The 23,085-nt window shown below is 43.5% G+C and overlaps 1 protein-coding gene across 1 annotated transcript in view; it reads left to right on the top strand.

The window, feature by feature from the left end:
* Window positions 1-1,951: 1,951 nt before the first annotated feature.
* Window positions 1,952-23,085, top strand: part of PDE1C (phosphodiesterase 1C) — a 531,701-nt gene continuing 510,567 nt past the window's right edge. Inside the window, exon 1 of the mRNA XM_040259681.1 lies at window positions 1,952-2,555. Within this exon, the coding sequence (XP_040115615.1) occupies window positions 2,471-2,555 (85 nt within the window). The 5' untranslated portion in view covers window positions 1,952-2,470. The remainder of the gene's footprint in view (window positions 2,556-23,085) is intronic.

Below are 23,085 nucleotides of genomic sequence, written 5' to 3' on the forward strand. Positions count from 1 at the left end.
TCTGGGGAGAAGCAATTTAAAACCAGTTCTAATTGTTCATGCAAGTTATTTTTACCAGTCTTAGGGGACAGATAAATGATCACATTGTTATTATTTTTATAGATTATATTTCAAAAAGCTTTTCTGCTAAGAGTGATTAAATACCAAGTTTTAATTTCACTCACTCAGGAAAAATTTTCCATCCCATTAGGATTTTTTTTTTCTTGGTAACTTACCGTAGGAGACTATAACTCAGGGCTTTCAGGAACCTCATTACAGAGCTTCCAGTGACACTGAAGAAGACATGTGATTTTGCTAAATATTTGGGAAGGTGGGAGAAATACAGGGAAATGAGAATGATAAATTTTTGGGAATTACTATATTAAAATGCATTATATATAGTATATGCTATTATATATACTATATAGTATGTAGTCATATATATTTTAACAATTTACAGATAAATTTTTTTCTCTATAAAATTAATGATAACAATAGCAAAAATATATTATTGCTATGAAGAAGAATTTTCTACAGTGTCTACATAAGGAAACTTGGGAGTCACCTGGTAACGGCAAAAACTAAATGTCCTCGGTTTGCCTAGGTTTCACCCATTTCCTCTCACTTAATCCTCATTGTAAGATCAGGAAAGCAAGACTCAGGGAGGTCTAGTATCTTGCTCAGGGTCATATATTTGGTAAGTGGTGGAGCCAGATTTCAGACTCAGGTCTGTCTGTCCCTAGAGCTTTCTTCACGTTTCCTCATTGTACCCAGTCCCAGTCTCAAGGAGTGCCTCAGGGTTTGGGGCATGCTCTACTGCCAAGCGAGAATGTGCCACTCTGTGTGATGAGTTCTGTGATGCCCATTGCCTTTTCGGATCAATCAGTCTTGCCACTGATCTCAGCAAACTATCAATGTGGTTCTAGGTTTTACCGTAGAGAATTTATAATTGAAGTTCTGACTATATTTGACATTAAAAAACCCCTCATTTCTCTCAAAATATATGGAAAATTGAGGAAGATTCGGGTCCTGAGATATTAATCTGATTTCCATGGGGCTTGAGAGGTTTATGGTTCCCCTAAAATTGCACGTGGAATATTGCACATGTGTGTGTATGTGACTTTTTTTGAGAGAAGAGTTCTAATTTTAGTTAGATTCTGAAGACTTATGACCACTGTTCTCTAAACTCAGAAACAACTAGGGATATACCTGATTGACTCATTAGTATTGACAAGTGCTTGGTAATTGTGTTAAATTCCATCACAACAAATGAAGTTGACTTAACTAGTTCTTTAATAACCTGAGCATAACACTCATTCCATGTGTTACACTGGGTGGACTCCGCCAAGGGACTCTGATCTCATTAATGTGAGCTCCCCAGCCCCTGACAAAGAACACTACAACTGTAAATCCTTAGCAATGCTTGCTGATTGGAGGGAATGATTTCCCTCATATAAACCTTGCCTGACTCAGTCATTTCAGGTACTGGAAGGATCAGTAATTGATTTGGTATTATAAAGTGAAGCTCCTCTATCCAGACATGGCCACTTTTTAGCTGTAGGGCCTTAGTCCAGCCCCTGTCCACCTGAGTTTCCTCTTCTGTGACAAGAGGGGTTAGCCGGAGGGTTGGTTAAATCTCTACCACCTCCACAAGTTCCAGGAATCTCTATTTGGCAACACACTTTGCCAAGTCTATTTGACAAAACCAAATTGGAAAGAGCTGGGACAGTTCGTTTGTAATAGCCTAGAACTCGCGCATTTTAGAACCTCTGCGTGAAAGCGCTTAGCCACCAATACGGGTTACTTTGATAATTATCTCCTGGCCCGGCACTGCAGAGAAGTAATCTTATCGGGGTTCCAGGCTAGTTCAGGGGACAGCTGCTGGGAGGAAGTGGGCGTGGCGATTTCCCCGACTTCCTTGTTTGGAGCAAACTTTGGCAGCATCTGACCGGCTTGGATGTTTGCTTTTCCATCTGTTGATGTGTTTTTTGGGAGCTCTCTTGCCTGCCAGAGAAAACATCCAAACGAAGCACGACGCCAAATCTTAGCCATTCCCTTGAGTCCCCAAACCCCACCAGCCTCCAGAGAGGGGAAGCCGAAGCTGAGAAAGAAAACAGACGTGCCTGGAGCGCGCTGGCTTCCAGGGAGAAGGTGGCAAAGACAGGGATTTCCGTACCCACCCACCCACCAGCCCGCATCCACGCGCGCGGGTGCGCGTCGACTCCCTTTGTTCGCACTCCTCTCGTGGTATCTGGAACCTGGCCCTGGAGATGGGGCATTTGCGAGGCTCGCTGGCTCCGCCGTGCGCCTAGTGCGTTAGTCGACTTCGCGCTCGCGGTGCCAGCAGCCGGCGCGCTCCGCTCTCAGCGAGCGGCGGACCGGCGGGGACAGCGCGCCGCGCGCCCGGGTAGGGGACGCGGCTGAAAGCGGGGCGCCGGCGCCGGGGTGCGCGCCCCTCCGCTGGGGACCTCGGGACGCCTCTGGCCGAGCCATGACGGACGCCAGCAACAAGAAAGAGGGCTTCAAAAAATGCCGGAGCGCCACTTTCAGCATCGATGGCTACAGCTTCACCATCGGTGAGAACTTTCCGCCCTCTGCCCTACTTCCGGCTTTCCCGGGGTGGCGAGGCTCCTTCTGAGCCAGGGAGGTGGGTGGTCGGAGTGGGGCTGGGTCGCGAGGCGCTCGCCAAGCGGGAGACCCGGGGAGCGGCGACAGTGCGGGAAAGTCGCGTGTGTGGTTCGGCCGTCCCCGGCGCTGTCCCCGCGGTGCCCCTCCCGCCGCTCTAAGCCGGCATCCCGCTTAAGCTGGTTTTTAGGGTCACACCTTTCTGAACTGCTCCATTTCCTCGCTGCGATTTTAGTAACGCAAGCTCGGAGAGGAGGGATAGAGGCACGGATGGAGGCAGAGAGATGGAAAGGTATGGGGAGAGAGAGCGACACAAAGACGTGCACGACAGACAGTAAGAGACGCAGAAAGACACACAGATAGAGACCGAACGACAAGAGACGTCCGGACAGATACATTAGTAGACACACCTAGACACCAGTTCAGAAATATGAAGTCAGAGAGGCCGACAGAACGTCAGAGATGCGGAGAAGGAGGTGATAGAAACAGAGATGAGCTGACTCTGAGAGAGACACATAGAGACAGATTCAGAGAAAGAGATTGAAGAGTAGGTTTCACAAAAGTTGAAATAAGGAGAGAAAGGAACACAAGGAGAGAGAGAGAGGAAGGAGGTAGGAAGGAAGACAGGGAAGATACGGCCAAAAAGAGACACAGAGAGGGTCAGAAGAAGGCAGGGCGGGTGGGATGTATCATGCTACTAAAACATTTGAGAAACATCTGTCTCATGTCCTCTGGATTCCCAGTGGCTCCCTTCCCAAACCTTTTACTAAGAGGGGCCTGGAGGTGTCTCCATGGTCCTTAGAGGAAGCAGGACCACAGGGCTGACTCTCCAGAAGCTGAATTTAAGGAGATCCGTTCGTTCTTGGTGCTTTTACTACTGGTTCCATGCTGTACTGTTTTGAATCCACTGGTCCAAGGATTATCTCCTCATTTTCCCAGGAGATGGGCTAAGCCAGGGAGGCTTCCTCTCCAGGATGTCAGAGATTGGAGCTTGGCAGGGCACAGCTAGGTGTCAAGGAGCTGCTTCAGCTTCTCTACTTCTGGGTGCGCTCAGGCCAATGTGGCTATAAATCTGAGCTTCTCCTTGGAGCCTTTGAAAGTGAGGGATATATTAAGGTGCTTTTTCGAAGTGTAGCAGGAATTTGTCAGGGGCAAGAAGAGGCTATTGGAGAGGACCTGGGCCACTTTGCTTCTTCTGATGGAGTGGCCCAAGATTTAGGGGGCATGGGCTGGACACATTACTACCAGAATTCAGTCTGAGTGCCTTTACCTGCTTCCCAAGTCTCTCCATTCTGGCTTGAACTTGCCTTTCTTGCCTCAGTTGTCATGGCAGATCTGTTTCTTCCACACACTCATGATGGCTTGCCCTGGCCCCCATCCCACCCCTCAGAGCCTTTGCTCAGGCTGTCCCCTCAGTCAGGAATACCATTTCCCCAAGTCTGCACTGAGAAATCTTGTCTATTCCAACTCTCACTTAGCTTCTCCTCTGCTTTTCTCCCCGATGAGAAAGAATTCCTGCACTCATCTTGGCCTCCGAGTCCTGTGTGAGGGCTCACACCTAGTCTTGAACCAGTATTTCAGCAGCTATTCCTTGTCCTCTTACACTGCAGATTCCTTAAGAATGAGATTGTGCCTGTTTTTCCCCCTCTAATAGTGAGTGCTTGGGAGTTTTTGTAGGAATGAATTAAAGGTTGTCAAGGTCCAAAGTGATTAATCAAAAGGCTGTGTTAATACTAGTTTTTGTGAATCTAGTTAGAAAGCTTCCAAAGATGATTTTTAAGTTTTACCTGGCAGTTCCCTGTGAAATCTTTCAAAAACTGTGGCTTCTAAAACTCAAGTTTATAGTGTGGCTGTCCTCTGCCTAACATCCATTCCCTTTCTGCTCCCATTCTCACTAGAGGAAATGGTCTAGCTCATTGGTGTGGTCTGCTGGTCAGATGGGACCTCAAAAATGAGCAGGTCACTTCCTGGTGAGAGAGCTGCCAGCTTGTTTCAGATCTTTGGGCATTTATTCATTCACTCCTTTCCATCTGCCCTCCTCTTTCCCTCCCTCCTTCAACAAATTTTTATTGAATTTTACTGTATTAAAAAACAATTTAATAGAATGCCTGCCACATGGCAAACATTCAATAAATGGTAATTGTGATTATTCAATACCCTAAGTTAATATCATGGGGAACTGATGAAGATAAATCAGACCTAGAACCTAGGATTCAAGGAATTCATACTCTTGAGGTGATATGATGTCTTCATACATAGCATTTTACAAAATAAAAGCTTTTAAATGCTGACAGATACATATTAGAAGTTTTAGGCCAATATAGACATTGAAGCAAATACAGATACTCAAAAAGAAAGAAAAAAATCACCCACCACTAAACATTATTAATATTTGTTGTATATACTTCCAGTATTTTTTAATATATACAATTTTTTAACAGCAATCATAATGTTTGGTAATGGTACTTAATATCATAGTAGCTTTGTTTCATACTCTATATTTGTTTTTATTTAAAAAACTTTTATTGTTGGCTATTTAGGTTGCTTTTACTTTTTACCATAATAGACAATGAAAAAAGACTAAATCTTTGAGCACATCCATTAACACTTTTGAGAATAAATTTCTAGAAGTACAATTGCATGGTCTAAGACTATGTATATTTTTAGGGACTTTAAAGCATATTATTAAATACCCTCTGGAAATACCAACTCACACTCCCACCAGCCATGTATCAGGTGTTCACACTCATGAGTACTGATAATTTTTAAAGAGTCGTTTGTTTGGGAGGTGGAAGGTAGTATCTTACTTCCACATGTTATTTCACTTCTTTACATTTTATGTCCTTTGCCTGTATGTTTTTCCTCTGGGGGAGTTTCATCATTTATTTTTAATTTTCAAGCACAGTTGACTCTTAAACAATGTGGGTTTGAATTGCACAGGTCCACTTATCCAAGAATTTTTTTTCTATAGTAAATACTGCGGTATACACAATCTGCAGCTGGTTGAATCTGAGGATGTGGAATTGGGGCTTTGGAAGAATCACATATAGGATTAGTTATGACACAAATTTTCAACTAACCCTAGTTGTTCAAGAGTCAGCTGTACTCTTAATGTATGTAATACATGTTAATTATATATATAATCAATGTATCAAATGTACATAATATATAATTATAGCTACTACATATTAATTGTATACTATATTATGTAATAACTATATATTAATCATGTGATAATTAATATGTACCAATAATATGCATTATATACACACCATGTACATGTGTCTCTGTGTGCGATTTGCAAGTGCTGTCTGTCCTGTATGTTACATGACATTTTTTTCTAAGCAGGGGGCTTCATATTCCTGCAACTTTGGCATGTGGCATTTAGGACTTGGTTTGTGGATGCACAGATATCTTGTAGCCTGCACCCATGGTCTCCAGCTTCTCCCATGGTTCCAGCAGAGTGGAGTAGGTGGACAGTCCCCCTCTAACTATGTGAGGGAAGAATCCTGAGGAAATCCCAGAGCCCAGATCGCTTTTTTCCTCAGGTGTCCGACATTCTGTCATCAGGAATCACCTTCTCTTCCAGTCTGTTAATTATGCAAAATTTCCAGGTCAAAGAACTTTACTAAAGGAATTTATGTTATGGTTCTGGCGATTCAAGAGGTTTTCTCTCAGATTCAAGAGATTGTTACCCCTGGCTCATGAGGCAACAGGGGTCTTGGGATTCTGCAGAAGAGGGGTGTGTGAGCCCCCACCATGGCAAGGTCAAGATTCAAGTTTCCTTGGAGGGCTCCTGATGGAACTTCTCTCTGTTAAGTGGAAGTTTCTGGGTTAAGAGGGGCTTCCGTGGTGGCTCAGATGGTAAAGATTCTGCCTGCAGTGCTACAGATGCAGGAGACTTGGGTTCGATCCCTCACATCCTTGGTCAAGAGGTCTTGAAAACAAGACCATGAGCTTGAACACGTGCCACATCCAGAAAGCACTGACTGTTGTAGAGCCTTCATGATTTGAGGGTCGCATTCCTAGGAGACCATTGTAGTTAGGATTGTTCTTGTTTAGTCACTAAGCTGTGTCCGTCTCTTTGCGACCCCATGGATTGTAGCCTGCCAGGCTCTTCTGTCCATGGGATTTCCCGGGTAAGATTACTGCAGTGGCTTGCCATTTCTTTCTTCGGGGCATCTTCCTGACCCAGGAATCTAACTGCGTCTCCTGCATTGGCAGGCGGCTTCTCTATCACTGCCACCTGAGAAGCCCCAGTTACGAGTGTAGCCAATAATTATAACAGTTAAGATTAATTGAAGGCCATGTGGAGAAGTTCAAGTATAATTTGACTGTGTTTATGAACTAGTATTTGAATATGAAATGAACGGTTATGGGGAGAGTTGCTCTATTACTGTTTTCCAGAAGAACTTTCTTTGTCTCTTGGGATTTGGATATCTGTTTGGGTTTGTATTAAGTGGATTTGCAGATTCTTACTTTCTCCATGAGGCTGCCCAAAACACACACTTTTCCTTCCAAGGTGAAGTATGTCGGCAGAAAGCAAAAGCACTTTTTTCTTTTAATTACCTGAGGGGGACTCTTTTGATCCCTCTCAGTGCTCCTCACCTCTCAGTTTCCAGATGAGAAAATGGGTCTTGGAGGGGGGCCCTCATTTTCTCTTCTCCTCAAGGTGATGACCTCTAGGGTGTCAGAAGGAAATGAGTGAAGCTATGGGCCAGGAGGATGTGAAGTTGATGGGGTGTGTGGACAAGAAGCTGCTTCCTCCACAAATGAACCTGGTGGTGTTGTGGAAAATTCTAGGCCTGTAAGGTGTTGCTAACAGAGGGATGTGTTGCCTATAGCAACTGCCACGGGCTCCCTTGCCCCTGTGTTTCTCTCTGCGGGGTTGTCTCAGAGGAGGAAAAACAAGGGGCCCCGAGACAGCAGTCAGAGGCCCAAGGGGCATGGTGTGAGGGTTCCCTGTCCCACCTGGGACTGCTGGGTGCTGGGAACCCCCACTAAGTGGGGAGATCTGCTGGTGGGGCCATCTTTCACAAGGGTTCTGGGTAGGCGGGGCTCTGTGGGTGGCCGAGGCTGGGATATTGGGCTGCATGAACTGGGGGTGTGGCCCCTTTCCAGCCCAGGCATAGAGGCTCCTGGACTTGGTGCACAGGGCCTCAGACTGGTCTAAGCATTCTGTGTCTTGTCTGCCCGTTAGTTTGGCTTGCAGCAACCTCTGGGCATTGTTGGGGGTGCTGGTGGTTTGCAAGGAACTGAATTAGTATCCAAGGCAAACTGTCCTGCCACCGCCTCCCAGCACCCGTTGCCCTAATTCTCTCCTCCTCCTCCTCACATCCCTGGGAAAGATTCAAACTGAGCTGGGTGAAGGGGGCATTTGTACTGAGGGTTCATGCACACTGGGACTGCAGTTTCCGCTCTGACTCTCACCTCCCCTCCTGATTTCCCCTCTGCATCTGAGCCACAGTCCTTCCTGTGTAAGATGCAGAGGGTGATCCTTAGTTACCAGGCTGTGGTGAGGATCAAGTGAAGTTACATGTGAAAAAGTTGTTTGTTAACCCTTAAATGTCATTAGACAGCTTCTTGTTATGAGGGAAGACAGTACTGATTAGAGCTTGTGTGTCCCTCTGCACAGTGTTTGTGCTTCAACAAAGGAAGTGTGAGAAATGAGGTTCTCACCGTGGGGTCTTACTGGCAGCCAGCAACTGGAGCGCATGACGTTAGGGATGTGTGTTGTCTGAGAAGGGGTGTTTGTAGCAGGAAACCCTGGGCGTTGGAGTCACACGAAGATTTACTGTGCCGGCCAAGCAAGTCAGTTAGCTTCACTGAGCCTCAGTTTCCTTCTCAGAGTCAATGGGGCTGGGGTGAACCTTCCTCCTGGGTGAACCCGGCCAGGGGAATAAAGTTCCACGCATAGTGCCTGCTGTCACACTGCGTGCTTGCTCAGCAACCTCTTCCCTCCCCTAAAGGTTATACTGTGACTAGAATTGGCTCTGGCTGCCAGTGGGTGAGGGTTAGTGGTGTGATCCTGAGAGTTCGTAAGTATGTCTGGGGCAGACTTAGGGGTGAGTCAGTACTGCTGTGTGCTGGCCTGGGAATGGTCACCAGGAAGCGCACATCTTGGCCCCTGACGCCAGATGGGAACAAGAACAATGTTGGTACTGGGCACCTCCTGCCCTCCCATGGACTGGTGCACCTCCCGGGGCCACCCAGTGCCCCAGGAATGTCTACCAAGCGTCCATGAACTTGGCAGAGCAATGGGGACGCTGCGGGTAGTGGGGGGAACATCACTGCAGGAATGAGCTTCTGAGATTGACTTGGGAATTGGAAAAGGAAAAGGGGACCAGGATGGTAAAATTGGACCTAGTAGAGTTCAGAATATAACAACCTCTGGAGTTAGACACTGGGGGTTCAGATTCTGAACCTCATGTTTTGTTGTAATCTTGGAGAGGTGGCATCAAATGGCTAAAGATTAGTGTCCTAAACTGTGAAACAGACATAATAAATAGTATCTATTTATTGGGGTTGCTGGATTGGGCAATTAAATGAGATAATGCAAGCAGAGCTCCTAGGCATTATCTTATTCTGGATACCAGAACAGAATACCATAGGTTGGGTGGCTTAGCAGAAATGTATTTCTCGCAGCTCTGGGGGCTGAGAAGACACCAGCATATTTGGCGTCTGGTGAGGACCTGCTTCCTGGTTCACAGGGGGCTGTCTTCTTACTGTGCCCTCACATGGCACAAGGGGTGAGGGAGCTCTCTGAGGTCTCTTTTATAAGGGCACTAATCCAATTTATGAGGCTCCACTTTCGTGACCAAATTACCTGCCAAAGGCCCCACCACCTAATACCATTACAGTGGGGGTTAGGTCATAACATATGAATTGTGAGGGGACACAGTCTATAGCACTATTTTTATTGAGAGAGAATAAACATTTGCTGAATATAGCGCTGAGTTAAGCACTGTAGAAGGGCCAGGGGAACCACAGGGGAAAACATGCTCAGTGTTAGTGGGAAACACCTGCCAGACTCAGAACTGAAAGCTTCGGTTAGGTTCTTCCTAACTTGCTCTTTAATCCTGGGCAAGTCACTTAACGTGGGAAGTAGTTTCTCCATCTGTAAGTGAACTGGTTGGGTACAAAATTCTCCATGGTTCCTGCCTCTCCAGAAAGGTGGTGAGCTTTGAGTCCTGAAGGCCACTGTAGCTTTCCCAAAGCTGGAAAGTGCAGGGGCAGGCTAAGTGAGGCACTTTCAGACTTCTAGTGAAAGAAATTTGTAGAGTTCAGAGCATCACAGAGGCAAGGAGAATGTAAGACTAGCAAACAGTTGAAGTTATTATTGAAGTAAGTAGACTAGATTTTGTGTATCCAACTTTGTATGATAATTCACTGTACTCACAGTGAAGTCTGATAACTACTGAGCTCTCACCAAGGGTAAGTCAATGTGTAGCTGCTTGGGTCTTTCAGACATTTCACCTCTGTGATGTCAGATCCCAATGAGAAATGGCAGTGTGCATGGAGATTTCCAAGTGTTGCTGCTTGCCTGCAAGGTTAGCTCCATTCTTTTGTGATATGAAACCTTCGTGGCTTCGATTCATGTTACTACATTTGTTTGTAATGAACAATAAATGTGATTATAGGTAATAGTAGTGGAAGGACCTAGCATGGATCCTGCTTAATAAATGTTTGTTGTAGTTGAGAGGCAGTGTGTGTAGAGGTTAAGAGTATGGATTATGGAGCTTGACTACCTTGGTTTGAATTTTGGCTTCACAGTTTATTAGCTATGTGATTGCTATGATCTTGGAGAAGTTACTTAACCATTCTGTAAATGGAGATGGTTATGTTACTCATCTCCTAGGGTGTTGGAAGATTAAATGAGTTAATGTAATCAAGCACTCTGAACAACACCGGGTACATAGTAAATTCTATATAAATGTTTGTTATGATGTATTTCCATATTATTATTATAATAGTCATTGCTACATACTGCTCTGCTGCTGCTCAGTTCCTTCAGTTGTGTCCGACTCTTTGGGACCCTATGGACTGTAGCCCACCAGACTCCTCTGTCTGTGGGATTTTCCTGACAAGCATACTGGAGTGGGTTGCCATGCCTTCTTCCAGGGGATCTTCCTGACCCAGGGATTGAGCCCACGTCTCCTGTGCCTCCTGCATTGTGGGTTTGTTCTTTACCGCTGAGCTACTGGGGAAGCCTGTACTCCTACATATAGTAACAACAGTACATTTCCATAATATATAATTAACACGAGGATAGTAATAACTGTCTCTGAGACCTTCTTGATCAACACCTATTTATGCTGTTCCTTGAAGAGCCATAGGATGGGCTTGATCTGCTTTCTGTCGTTCAACATTGCCATTTCCTGCCAAGAGGCATTTACTTTTGTGTGTTCTTGGGTCTTGGAGTCCCAGTACTATACAGGTGTTCTCAAATCCGTGGTGGACCTACAAATGTTCCCATCTTCTTAACCAGCTGACCATCTTTTAGGACTCAATGTGTCACTTGTGATGGCTTTGCAAAGTGAGCCTCTCATTGCCAGGCCGTTTTTATGTAGTCTACTTTCCTAGGCCAGGATGTTTTGCAGAAGCAAATTAATGCAGAAGACCTGGGCTCTTGACCCAGTCCTGGCACTTCCTGTCTCTGTGATGGTGGGAAAGATCATTGTCTTTGTGAGCCTCGGGTCCCTCATGTGTAAATGCGGATAACAGTTCCTTCTTTGCTGTGTTGTTGGGGGAGTTCAGTAGAATGAGGACCAGAAGAACTCAGCACGCTCTGGATGCCCAGTAATTGGTAGCTGTTGGTTGTGATAATGGAGAGGCTCTGAAATTAGGGAACAGGCAAGTCTCCCAGACCCACAGCTGCTTCCCTGGCTGGAGGGCCCCAGCCTGCCCTCTGGCTGCCTCCCCCAGCCCCTGACCAGCCACTGTGTTGTGTGCTGGCGCGGCTGCAAGGCTGCCTTTGTTTGAGTGTAAGATTTCCGATCAGGCCGGGCATCTGGAGCGCCCGCCTCACCCCAGCTGAGTGTTTCCAGCTGGGTTTGGGTAATTGGTGCCAGCTGCTCTGGGAAAAGTGGCTGGCACTTCCTGTGCTGTTGGCCTGTAGGCTCCGGAGTGTGGCGGGGGCTTGGCCTGAGAACCAGGCCTTCCCCCAGGGTCCCTGTGGGGCGACTTGGCAGCAAAGCTGCTGGAAGCTGGCTTTTACTTGTCTTGTGGACAAAGGTCCAAACTACTCAAGACTCCATTCATGAGTATTAGTCCACAGACACTGCTGCCAATGTTTGCTCCTCGGAAAAGAAATAATTTAAATTGATTAGCTGGTTCCTGACTTTTCCCTCTGATTCTCCAGACAACGGTGCTTTTTCTCTTCTTGATAATGGTGTAGAGTGGGTCAGGTGTGATTCCTGGGGCTTGGAGAAGAAAGCTAAGGATCAGCTCTGCTGGATTTGCATCACTACTAACCACAGGCATTTGTTTAGCCTTTAAGAAGGGGCCTTTAAGGTGGTCTGATTCAGCTTTTATAAGTAAGATTATAGGTAGAGCCGTTACTGGTGAGGATTTCAATGCAGGTCTTTAGAGCTGAGGTTCAGTGTCTTTCCTGTTTTTTGTTTTTAATTAGAATTTTTTTGGGGGGGTGTTGAAGTGCTATGCTGGATTTGCTGAATTACATATTTTATTCATCAGACATCTTGACTATTGGAGGTCATCTCAAAGAATCATTGTGTTGTATAAGATGGAAAGAATATTCCTTCTTTATTTCTGCACAAACCAGAAGTTGAATTGCTGAACTCTGATGTTCACCAGGGAAGAGATATTTGGCCACACTGTTCACCTTTCTGAATCTTGTAAAGTAGGAATAATAGTATTTATATTTGATTATGCCATTTGTAAATTGCTGGCCCGGTAATGAGACCATCCCAGGTTCTTATAAATCTTAATTCCTTTCCCTTCTCTATTCTCCTTCCTTGGCCCGTGCCATACCTGAAGGCATTTTGACTGGGTTAGATGTTCATTGTGATACAAGGTATGAGAACCCTCCAGCCCTTTGGAAACTTGATCTCTCTGAAAGGTCCCCAGAGGGAGCTGGTTTTGATTGACTCTGACTCCTGGGCCCAAGTATCCCAAATGAACACATGGGATTTAGGCAGCGAGTGGGAAAGTAGATGGATTTCTATTTTAAAGTCATTAGCTTACGATTTCCAAGAGAGGCTCATTGTGTCTAGTGACTCATCTTTCTTTAACCATTGGAAGTTCCTTTAGATTTTTGAAATTTGTCAAGTCAGTAAGTATTGAAGGGGAATCCAGCATCTCTTAAAGAGGGAACCAGCAAGACTCTGACTGGGACCAGATCCCAACTGTCTTCTGGGCCCCGGGGAACTCAGCTTTTCAACAAGATGCCTTTTCTTCTTTCCTCATCAGGTCATTCATGAGGCTAACTGTTTAAGACAGGGAATACTGTTTAAAAGATACAGAAATCAGGCCAGTTGTGTAAGACCGTAAGCCTGGTCTTGGTGACTATTCCAAGAAGGCTGTTTTCTGGGGGTGATTATGCAGTTTTGTAATTGGTTGCCCTAATGATGATGATGATGATGGTAATAATAATAATAATAATGTTTTACAATCTGTGAAGCACTTTCCCAAACATCAGCTCAGTTGAGTCTGCCAGTAACCCTGCAGGGAAACTATGAGGAGCTTCTTCTTACAGGTGGACAAGCTGGGGCTTCAGGAAGTCAATGACCCAAATCCAATTTCTGCATTTTGGAAAGCTCTGGCCTCTGAAGCGGGAATCTGGGAACCATCTTAGGTTCCTTTTCCTGTGTCCCCACAGCTAATTAGTCATCAGGTCCTGTAGGTTTCCTTCTCCAAACTCTTTCCAATTCATAGATCCCCTTCGTCTTCTCTACCTTAGATCAGACCCCTCTCTCCTCTCACTTACTCTGTTGCAGAGTTTCCAAGTGGTTGCCCTATCTCCCCAATTTGTCTCCATTCTAAACTCCTCTCAACATGGTAATTAGATTCTAGCAGTTGGAACACACAGCTAATCCTGCTGCCCTCCAGTATGGAGAACAGTCCAGAGATTCCTTAAAAAATTTCACATAGAACTGCCTTATGACCCAGCAATCCTACTGCTGGGCATACACACTGAGGAAACCAGAATTGAAAGAGACACGTGTACCCCAATGTTCATCGCAGCACTGTTTGGAAACAACCTAGATGTCCATCAGCAGATGAATGGATAAGAAAGCTGTGGTACATATACACAATGGAGTATTACTCAGCCATTAAAAAGAATACATTTGAATCAGTTCTAATGAGATGGATGAAACTGGAGCCTATTATACAGAGTGAAGTAAGCCAGAAAGAAAAAGACCAATACAGTATACTAACACATATATATGGAATTTAGAAAGATGGTCATGATAACCCTCTATGCAAGACAGCAAAAGAGACACAGATGTATAGAACAGACTTTTAGACTCTGTGGGAGAGGGAGAGGGTGGGATGATTTGGGAGAATGGCATTGAAACATGTATACTATCAGGTAAGAAACGAATCGCCAGTCTATGTTTGATACAGGATACAGGATGCTTGGGGCTGGTGCATGGGGATGATCCAGAGAGATGATATGGGGTGGGAGGTGGGAGGGGGGTTCAGGAATGGGAATTCATGTACACCCGTGGTGGATTCATGTCAATGTATAGCAAAACCAATACAGTATTGTAAAGCAAAATAAAGTAAAAACAAAACAAAACAACTGTCTGGTAGCTCCCATTGCTTGCAGGATGAAACCTACATTCCCTAGTAAGGCTCACAGGCCTTTTGTGGTTGGTCTTTGCTTTTCCCTGGGCTTACACTTCACCATGTCCCTGCCGGCCCGTGAATGGTAATCATTCAAAGGTTGGCCTTTATTAGGTGCCCTCCCCATGCCAGCTATTGTGTTAGGCATTAGGGATATAATGTGAGTCAAACTGTGGGCCCAACGGATGTTGTGGTATAGCTGTGCTTTGATGGAATGGCCTGGGTGCTGTGCACATGCCTGAAAATGGCATGGAGCCTAGTATGGGGCATTGGGGTGGAGCCCAGTCTGGGGATGGACTCCCCTGATGAGGCAGGTGGAAGAAAGGGGTGGGGAAGCATGCAGATGGAGTAGAGGAGGAATAGGGGTGAAGAAGAGGCCCGAGAGGTGGGCAGAGGTTCTTGTGTGCCACCTGAAGGGTTTGATCTTTTTCCCAAGAGCAGTGGAAGGCAACTGATAGTTTTAAGCAGAAGTGACACGATCAGATTTGTGTTCACAAAAGCACAGGCTGTTTATCCTGGGGCAGATCAGTGTGAGTGTTTGTTGACCGGGGCTACTGTTGTGTCATAGCGGGCCACTGCTGTATATATGCCATTCCTCCTCTGTATCTGGGTCTTCCTATACCCTTCTGAGTATTCCTTCTGACTTTGGAACAAACCAGACAAACTTCCAGGCTGTCAGAGAGACAGATTGTCCTTAGGGGCTGAAGGTTTTCTTCATTTTCCTAGTTACTTAATTCTTTTTTTTTTTTTAACAAAATGAAGATAGGATAATTAATTTCGTTTGCCCATAAAAATGATCCGTATTCATTTTGGGAACTCAGGAAAGAAAAACTCATTATTCAGAGATGACCTCTGTTAATATTTAGGTGAATCTGCTTCCATATTTTCTTTATCTTAAATTTGCATGGTATTCTATAGCAGTTTTTTATCTAAATGGGATCATCCATGTTGACTTATCTGCATTTTAAAACTTACTGGTATGCATGAACATTTAAAATTACTCAGTTCTTGCCCTCTTTTAGTGCCTAGGCCTTCTTTGGCCCTGTGCTTGGCTTCTCCAATCCGGATACAATCTGGACACAAGCCAGGTGAATCTTATTGGAGTGCCTCGCAACATGACCTGTTTGGGCAATGCTGCCTCGCCAGTTATACACAAACGTATTTTATATATAAACATACACACCCACGTGCATTGATTCTCTCTCTGTGTGTAACTGAACATTTGCTATTTGCCAGGCACTGTTCTAAGGGCTTTGAAGGCACTAGCTCATTTAATTTCCCATTTTCTGAAGATGAAACACTTTTTAAAAAAAAAAAGTAATTTATTTTATTGGAAGATAATTACTTTATAATATTGTGATGGTTTTTGCCATACATCAGTACGAATGCATGCCACAGGTATACATGTGTTCCCCCTACATCCTGAACCCCTCTCCCGCTTCCCTCCCCACCCCATCCCTCTGGGTTGTCCCAGAGCACTGGCTTCGAACTGGCCATCTATTTTACATATCGTAATGTACTTGTTTCAATGCTATTCTCTCAAATTATCCCACCCTCGCCTTCTCCCACTGAGTTCAAAAGTCTGAGGAAACAGACACTTGCCCTGGGAATCTGAAGCTAACATGGTTGTGTGTGAGGCAGCCAGATGTGGGAGATGTCAGAGGAAGGGCCTTCTTATATGGGGACAGGCCTTTGGTAAAAATTCAAAGCACTTTTGGGACATCCAGCATCTCCTCTTAGCCTCCCAAATGAGAGGGTTTATGACCTTGAATGGGGGAGGCAACTGGATCTGAAGGTTTTAGGATTAGAATGTTCCTTAGAGTTTATTTCAAAAGAAAGCCACTCCTTCCTTCCTTCACTCTCTTACAGACATTGGCTAGGTGCCTGTCTCATCTTGTCCTCCTTTTCCCTCCCCTTCCCTTTGATTCATTCAGTTTTATTTTTTAAAAATTAAAAAATTACAATTTTTTGGCTGCAGTGGGGTCTTAGTGCCCTGACAAGGGATCGGACCCACATCCCCTGCGTTGGAAGTGTAGAGTCCTCTTCTTTTAAGTGTGCCAGGCCATTTGGGACATTTTATTTTTTATAAATATTATTATTTTAAAAACGTAATTTATTTTTGGCTGCTCTGGGTCTTTGTTGCTGCTCAGGCTCTCTAGTTGCAGAGAGCAGGGGGCTACTCTCTGGGGGTGGTGCATGGGCTTCTCATTGTGGTGGCTTCTCTTGTGATGCACAGGCTCTAGAGCCCGCTGGCTTCAGTAGCTTCGGCTCCCAGGCTCTAGAGCACAGGCTCAATAGTTGTGGTGCACGGGCTTCGTTGCTCCACAGTATGAGGGATCTTCTCGGATTAAGGATCAAACCCATGTCTCCTGCATTAGCAGGTGGATTCTTTACCACGGAGCCACCAGGGAAGCCTCCTGTCATCATTTTCTTGGGTAGATTTCTACCAGTGGAATTTCTGGGTTGTGTGATAAGTTAATATTTAACGTTTGAGGAACTGCCAAACTGTTTTCCAATTGTACCATTTTACAATCCCACCAGCAATGGAGCAGAGTCCTTAAACCAAGCTTTATAGAAGTAGGAATTAGCTACCTGGTTTTCAGATGTTACAGGGGCAGGGCTGGCTGCATGTGAATCAAATGAGGAGCTTGTTAAAGATTTCTGGGCCCCATGCTTTAGAGATTCTCATTCTATAATAATGGAGAGGGGTCAGGGAATGTGCATTTTCAGAAAGCTGTCTAAGTAACTCTGATTTGTGGCTTTGCTTGGGAATCACTGAACTGGATGAAGTTCAGGATGGGATGAGCAGGGGAGAATTATTGGGAAAACTGTAGGCAGAGAAAATGCATGTGTAAGAACAACATAATATGTGCTTTTAATTAGCAAAGGAGCATGCGTGCACACAGTGAATGGTTTAGCAGTAGGACTGGCCAGAGAGGCCGGCCCTTGAGGAGACTTTGACATTGGTTCAGTCAAGACCAATTACTTCATTGATCTATCCATTTAGTTTTCTGTGAACATTTTTTTTTAGGGGAGTTAACTTTTTTTTCAGTACCACACACTAGGCTCAGAGCTTTATATTTAATCTTTTTCCCCTCCCCCAAATCCAAGAAAAGATTTTGTTTTTATTTTTTAAATTAACTTTTATTGGAGTGTGGTTGCTTTACATTATGTTAGTTTCTACTGTACAGCAAAGTGAATCAGCCATTGTATATGTATATGTATATCCTGCCTTTTTAGGATTTCCTTCCCATTTAGGTCATCATATATTTCAATACTCCTTTTACTAATTATTATTCTCAGTTTGAACTCCCCTGGTGGCTCAACAGGGGAGCCGTAAAGAATCTGTCAACAACACAGGAGTCATAGGAGGCGTGAGTTTGATCCCTGGGTCAGGAAGATGCCCTGGAGGAGGGCAGGGCAAGCCATTCCAGTATTCTTGCCTGGAGAATCGCACGGACAGAGGAGCCTGGTGGGCTATAGGGTCGCATAGGGTCACAGAGTTGGAAATGACTATAGTGATTGAACATGCATTCTCAGTTTACAGGTGAAGAAACTTAGGCTTGGGAGATTAAGTAATAGGGCTGGGTCTTGAAACCTGGTCTGTCCAGCTCCTTCCATTGTAGCAGTTTGCCACTACTCTGTGCAAGGCACGGTGTGAACAGGGTCTTGGGATTTCATATTTATTGTGGAAGAATTCATTACGCGTTTTCATATTACATTTGATTATCTGGGTTGCTGTGTAATCACTGCTATTTGTTTTTCCTTTCTATCGGTTAGAGATGTAGGTTTTTCTAATGGTAATGATAATATTTAACTATTCTAGGAAGATGCAGTATAAGGTACCTTAGTTAAACACCTTGAGACTTTATGTCCGCTTCAATGAAAAGTTCTCTGACTGCTTCTTCCCTCCTGGTCCCTGCTGATTGAAGTCACCTTTACTGACTGTGCCAGTGCTCGACCCAGGATCTCTGGTGGCTGACAGTCTGAGCTCTACAGAAGGGGGAGATTAGCCTGTCTGTGAATCTGGAGTTGGGAGTTCTGTGGTAGGGCTGTCTTCAGAGTTGGATGCATGATGAGGGGAAACTTGTAGTAATTACTGAACAGATGCTCTTAATGAGGTCTCTGCTGGATTTCCAGCTGGCAGTGAGAGCGCTGCATTGGGACAGGGATGTTGCAGTCACTGGATCACCATGTGACATCACATCCTCCCCTTGTTGCCATAGCAGCTGTAATCATCCCGCTGAAAGGGTCCCTCAGGGTGCTGGCAAGCCACGTCTTTTTCCATTAATGGGAATCCATGGTGCTTTCTTCCATGATAAGGAGAAAAAGAACTAGTATATTAATGTTCTTGAAAAGGAGAAAAATGCTTAACGAACATGTTATAACTACAACAATTTTTATGTAAGTTGTACATGTTGATTGCAGAAAAATTTATAAAATAAAGATTGGCAAAGAAAACACAAAATCCTACCTGTAATATCAACATGCATGAGAACTACTGTTAACATTTTGAGAATTTTTTTTTTTCTGCTTGAGTTTTAACCCATATGAACAATTCATTATTGTTTTTTCAAATATGGGTCATTATTGTATTGTTGTTTACTTTTTTCCTTTTACCTGACAATGTATAATTAATGTCATTTCATATCAATAGTCTTCATCAGCTGAGTTTTTTAAGATCCCTTGATTTATTTAGCTGACCTCTACTGTTTGACATTTAAGTTCTTTCTGCTTTCTTGCTCACTCAGTGACTACCACTCATTTTTACATCTTTATAAAGCTTTTTTGCCTTAGGATAAATTTGAAGAAGTAAAGTTGTTGAGTTGAAAGTGTTTAATATTTTTGAAGCATTTGAAATATACATTATCTTTCTCTAGTGTTGAAAGGGAAAGTCCCACAGTTGTGTCCGACTCTTTTCGGCCCCATGGACTATACAGTCCATGGAATTCTCCAGGCCAGAATATTGGAGTGGGTAGCCTTTCCCTTCTCCAGGGAATCTTCCTAACCCAGGGATTGAACCCAGGTCTCCTGCATTGCAGGCGGATTCTTTACCAGCTGAGCCGCAATTCCACACATAAGTATGACTTTCCCTGTTGACCTTTATATTGGCTCTCAACCTTTAAAAAAGTTGTTATTTGGTAGGTCAAAAATGGCTATAACTCTACTGTTTATTTATTAGTGAATTTGATCTTAATTTCTTATCTTATTTCTTTTATAAATCACATCTGTATTCCTTTTATAGATAGCATACCTATTTTTCTGTTGAAGAATTCTCTAATTTATGTAAACTTTTTATTTATTAAGGCTATTAAACTTTGATAATATTTGCTGTAAGTTTCACTGTTTGTAAATATGCCTTTTAACCTTGCTTGATGCTCAGAGTTTAAATTTAAAAATAAACCAATCGGTGGGACGTCCCTGGTGGTCTAGTGGTTGAGAATCTGGATTCCAATGCTGGGGATGTGTTTGATCCCTAGTTGGGAAACTAAGATCCCATGGGCCATGGGGCAACTAACTCTGCATGCCACAACCCTATCCCAGCACAGCCGGAAAAAAAAAGTCAGCCTCAAAAAAACAAAAACAAAACCCAACTTTTTTTTCTATTTTTGGTTCCTATTTTAAAAAACTTACTACACTGAAGAGATTATGAAAATATAACTTTCTACTGTTTAGGGCCAGAAGCATCATAGTTGATTTTCTAAGACTAGTGCAAAACTTTTAAAATGCCTCTTGGCAATTTTTGAAGACTATGTAAAAGTGAGGTTTCTAGAAAATTAAAAAAGATAGCTATTTGTTTATTTTTAAAATTCATTTATTTTAATTGGAGGCTAATTACTTTACAATATTGTGGTGGGTTTTGCCATACATTCACATGAATCAGCCATGGGTGTACATGTGTTCTCCATCCTGAACCTCCCTCCCACCTAAAAAAGATAGCTATTTAAATCTGAGTAGTATCATATGTTGCTCATTGTGGGAAAACCTGGCATAGATGCAGTTTTTAAGTGATGTGGAGTGTAGTGATATTTTTCTTTAAAAATGTATCTAGGAGCAGAATAGTGAACAGTTGCTTTATAGGAACCAGGATTTTGGCTTCTGTCTTCTTAACTTTTTGTGCTAACCAAAGCCTTATTTTCCAGCTCTTTCTCCAGTGGAGGTGATAATGGTAACTGGTGGTGTTGAGTGATTCTTGTGGACCAGGAACCACGTTAAGACTTCATATGTAGTAGCTCATTTAATCCACACAACGACCTTGTGAGAGAGTTGTTATTTATTAGTATTATTCCCGCAGAAATGTCAAACAATTTGCTTAAAATCTCAGAGCTTACAAGTTGGAGAGCCCAGGTAGAAATGCAGGCTTTCTGGCTCTGGGGCCCCAACTCCTAACCACCACACTTCTCTCAAAATAGCTGCCTTTCCTGTAGCTACTTGACCCTCCGCCTAGATCCTGTGTTAGCCGTTCAGTTGTGTCCAACTCTTTATGACTTATGGACTGCAGCCTGCCAGGCTCCTCTGTCCTTGGAATTCTCCAGGCAAGAATACTGGTGTTAGTCAGTCAGTCATGTCTAACTCTTTGCGACCCCATGGACTGCAGCCCACCAGGCTCCTCTGTCCATGGAATTCTCCAGGTAAGGATAGTGGAGTGTTTCGCCATTTCCTTCTCCAAATAATACTGGAGTGGGTAGCCATTCCCTTCTCCAAGGGATCTTCCTGACCCAGGGATCGAATCTGGATCTCCCGCCTTGCAGGCGGATTCTTTACCATCTGAACTACCAGGGAGGCACACTAGATCCTGAGGCTCCATTTAACCCCAACTCTATCATTTAACGTCTTTTTGCTCTTGTTTTGTCTTTTCTCATCTGTGTTAACAGAAGAGCTGAAGATGATATGTTTGAGATGTTTAACCTTTTTCTCTACCTTGTTTTTTGAGTAGTGGGTAGATACTGATGAATGTCTAGATAGGAAAAGACACATGTTCATTTAAGTCTGGTTTATACTTGCTTTTTTCAGTTCTAGTATTTAATTTCTTGTTTTTGGCTTAATGTTTGTTGCTGTAAAAGGGGGCTAGTAATAGTATCTATTTCTTAGGGTTACAGTGAAAATTAAAGAGGTAATAAATATATAGGGTGAGAACTGCATGGTACAAAAACAACGTGATCAATAAATCTGGCTATTGTTGATATTATGAGTAGTATTGTTATAATACAGTTTTCTACTTTCATAATAGCCATTTATTCCCCAAGTAAGTGAAAATATATTTCATTTTCACAAGTTGGCTATCTTGCAGTTCATAATTAAGGTTTCCCAACTTGATGTTTGTTTGTCAGCAATTATAGGGTCTCATTAAGTGAACATGATTATGTATTGTGTCATTATGTCAGTGAATTTGCTGGATGTTTTTACCCAAATATACCAGTTTTCTTGAACACATTAGCAATTGTAAACATGTTAATTTATGTTGCAAGATTAGTTGTTTTTCTAGTGGAACTTGGAATGAAGCTTTTTCTATTATTTCAACTTATTTGAGATTACAGTGTGAATAGCAGAGCTCCTCCAGTTTGTTTCTGCTTATAAATACTAATCTCTTTTTTTCTGAACCTGTATAACTAATACATGACAGAGAAATACATTGGATGCTAAACCGGACATAACACGCAACCATCATTCTTAACTCCCAGTTTGAAAGTTTCACATCAAAATGAAATAGCCTCTAGTTGATCTTGTTTGCCTACTTTACAGTAAATATAAAAGTTTACACTTCTAAATAAAATTATTATAAGTATATATCATTATATCCATATTGGGGTTCTGTGTAAAATTTGATTTGAATAAAAGATTTACTGCTAAAAATATTTGAGACATTGTGCTAGATGTTTTTAAGTATCTTCTATTCTAAAACCCTCTTAAGATTTAACCTTAAGCCTTCCTATTGTTCTTTGATGTACGTTCGTCACTATGCAACCCTCCATTCCCCTCTTCTATAGTGAGAATAGTGCTCGGGTCATGTTTTGCGATCTCTGGAAATGGGGAAAGCAGGAGTTGATTTTCTGCGTTTATTATTCTCAGGAATCCAGTGAAATGGTGATACTAGGAATCAGTGTTTTTAGATTTGTGGCATTTTTCATATTTGATTTCTGTGCCACCACAGTGATGATATCTGCACAACTGATTTTGTTAACAAATCATTCAGCTTCATGCTGATTACAGACACTCCTTTGGCTGCAGTGCCTCCACAGATTGGTTGTACTAGCCTTTGAAGGCAAAATTCAGACTTCATCTTCTGATTCTCAAGGATGTCCTGCTTTGATCATCACTGTGCTCTCCAGTCAACTGAATCCTAAAGTGAATTCTGTCTTACTGTCAAACAAATGTGAGGAGCCAGTGGATTTTGAAACTTGAGTTCCAGTTCTCACTCTGTGTCTACTGTGGCTAAGGAAATAGTTGTGGGATGATGTCTGTCCTTTGCTGTAGCCGCAGCATGCTTTCACAAGTATTGTAATTACAGGAAGTTCTTGGTTTGTGTTTGTTTATACATTGACTCAAAGCACAGGGGGAATCCCCAGGTGGCTCAGTGGCAAAGAATCTGCCTGCCAGTACGGGAGACACAGGAAACGTGAGTTCCCTCCCTGGGTTGGGAAGATCCCATGAAGGAGGAAAAGGCAACCC

Source organism: Oryx dammah, unplaced genomic scaffold (genome assembly GCF_014754425.2).
Source record: "Oryx dammah isolate SB20612 unplaced genomic scaffold, SCBI_Odam_1.1 HiC_scaffold_18, whole genome shotgun sequence".
NCBI classification, from domain to species: domain Eukaryota; kingdom Metazoa; phylum Chordata; class Mammalia; order Artiodactyla; family Bovidae; genus Oryx; species Oryx dammah.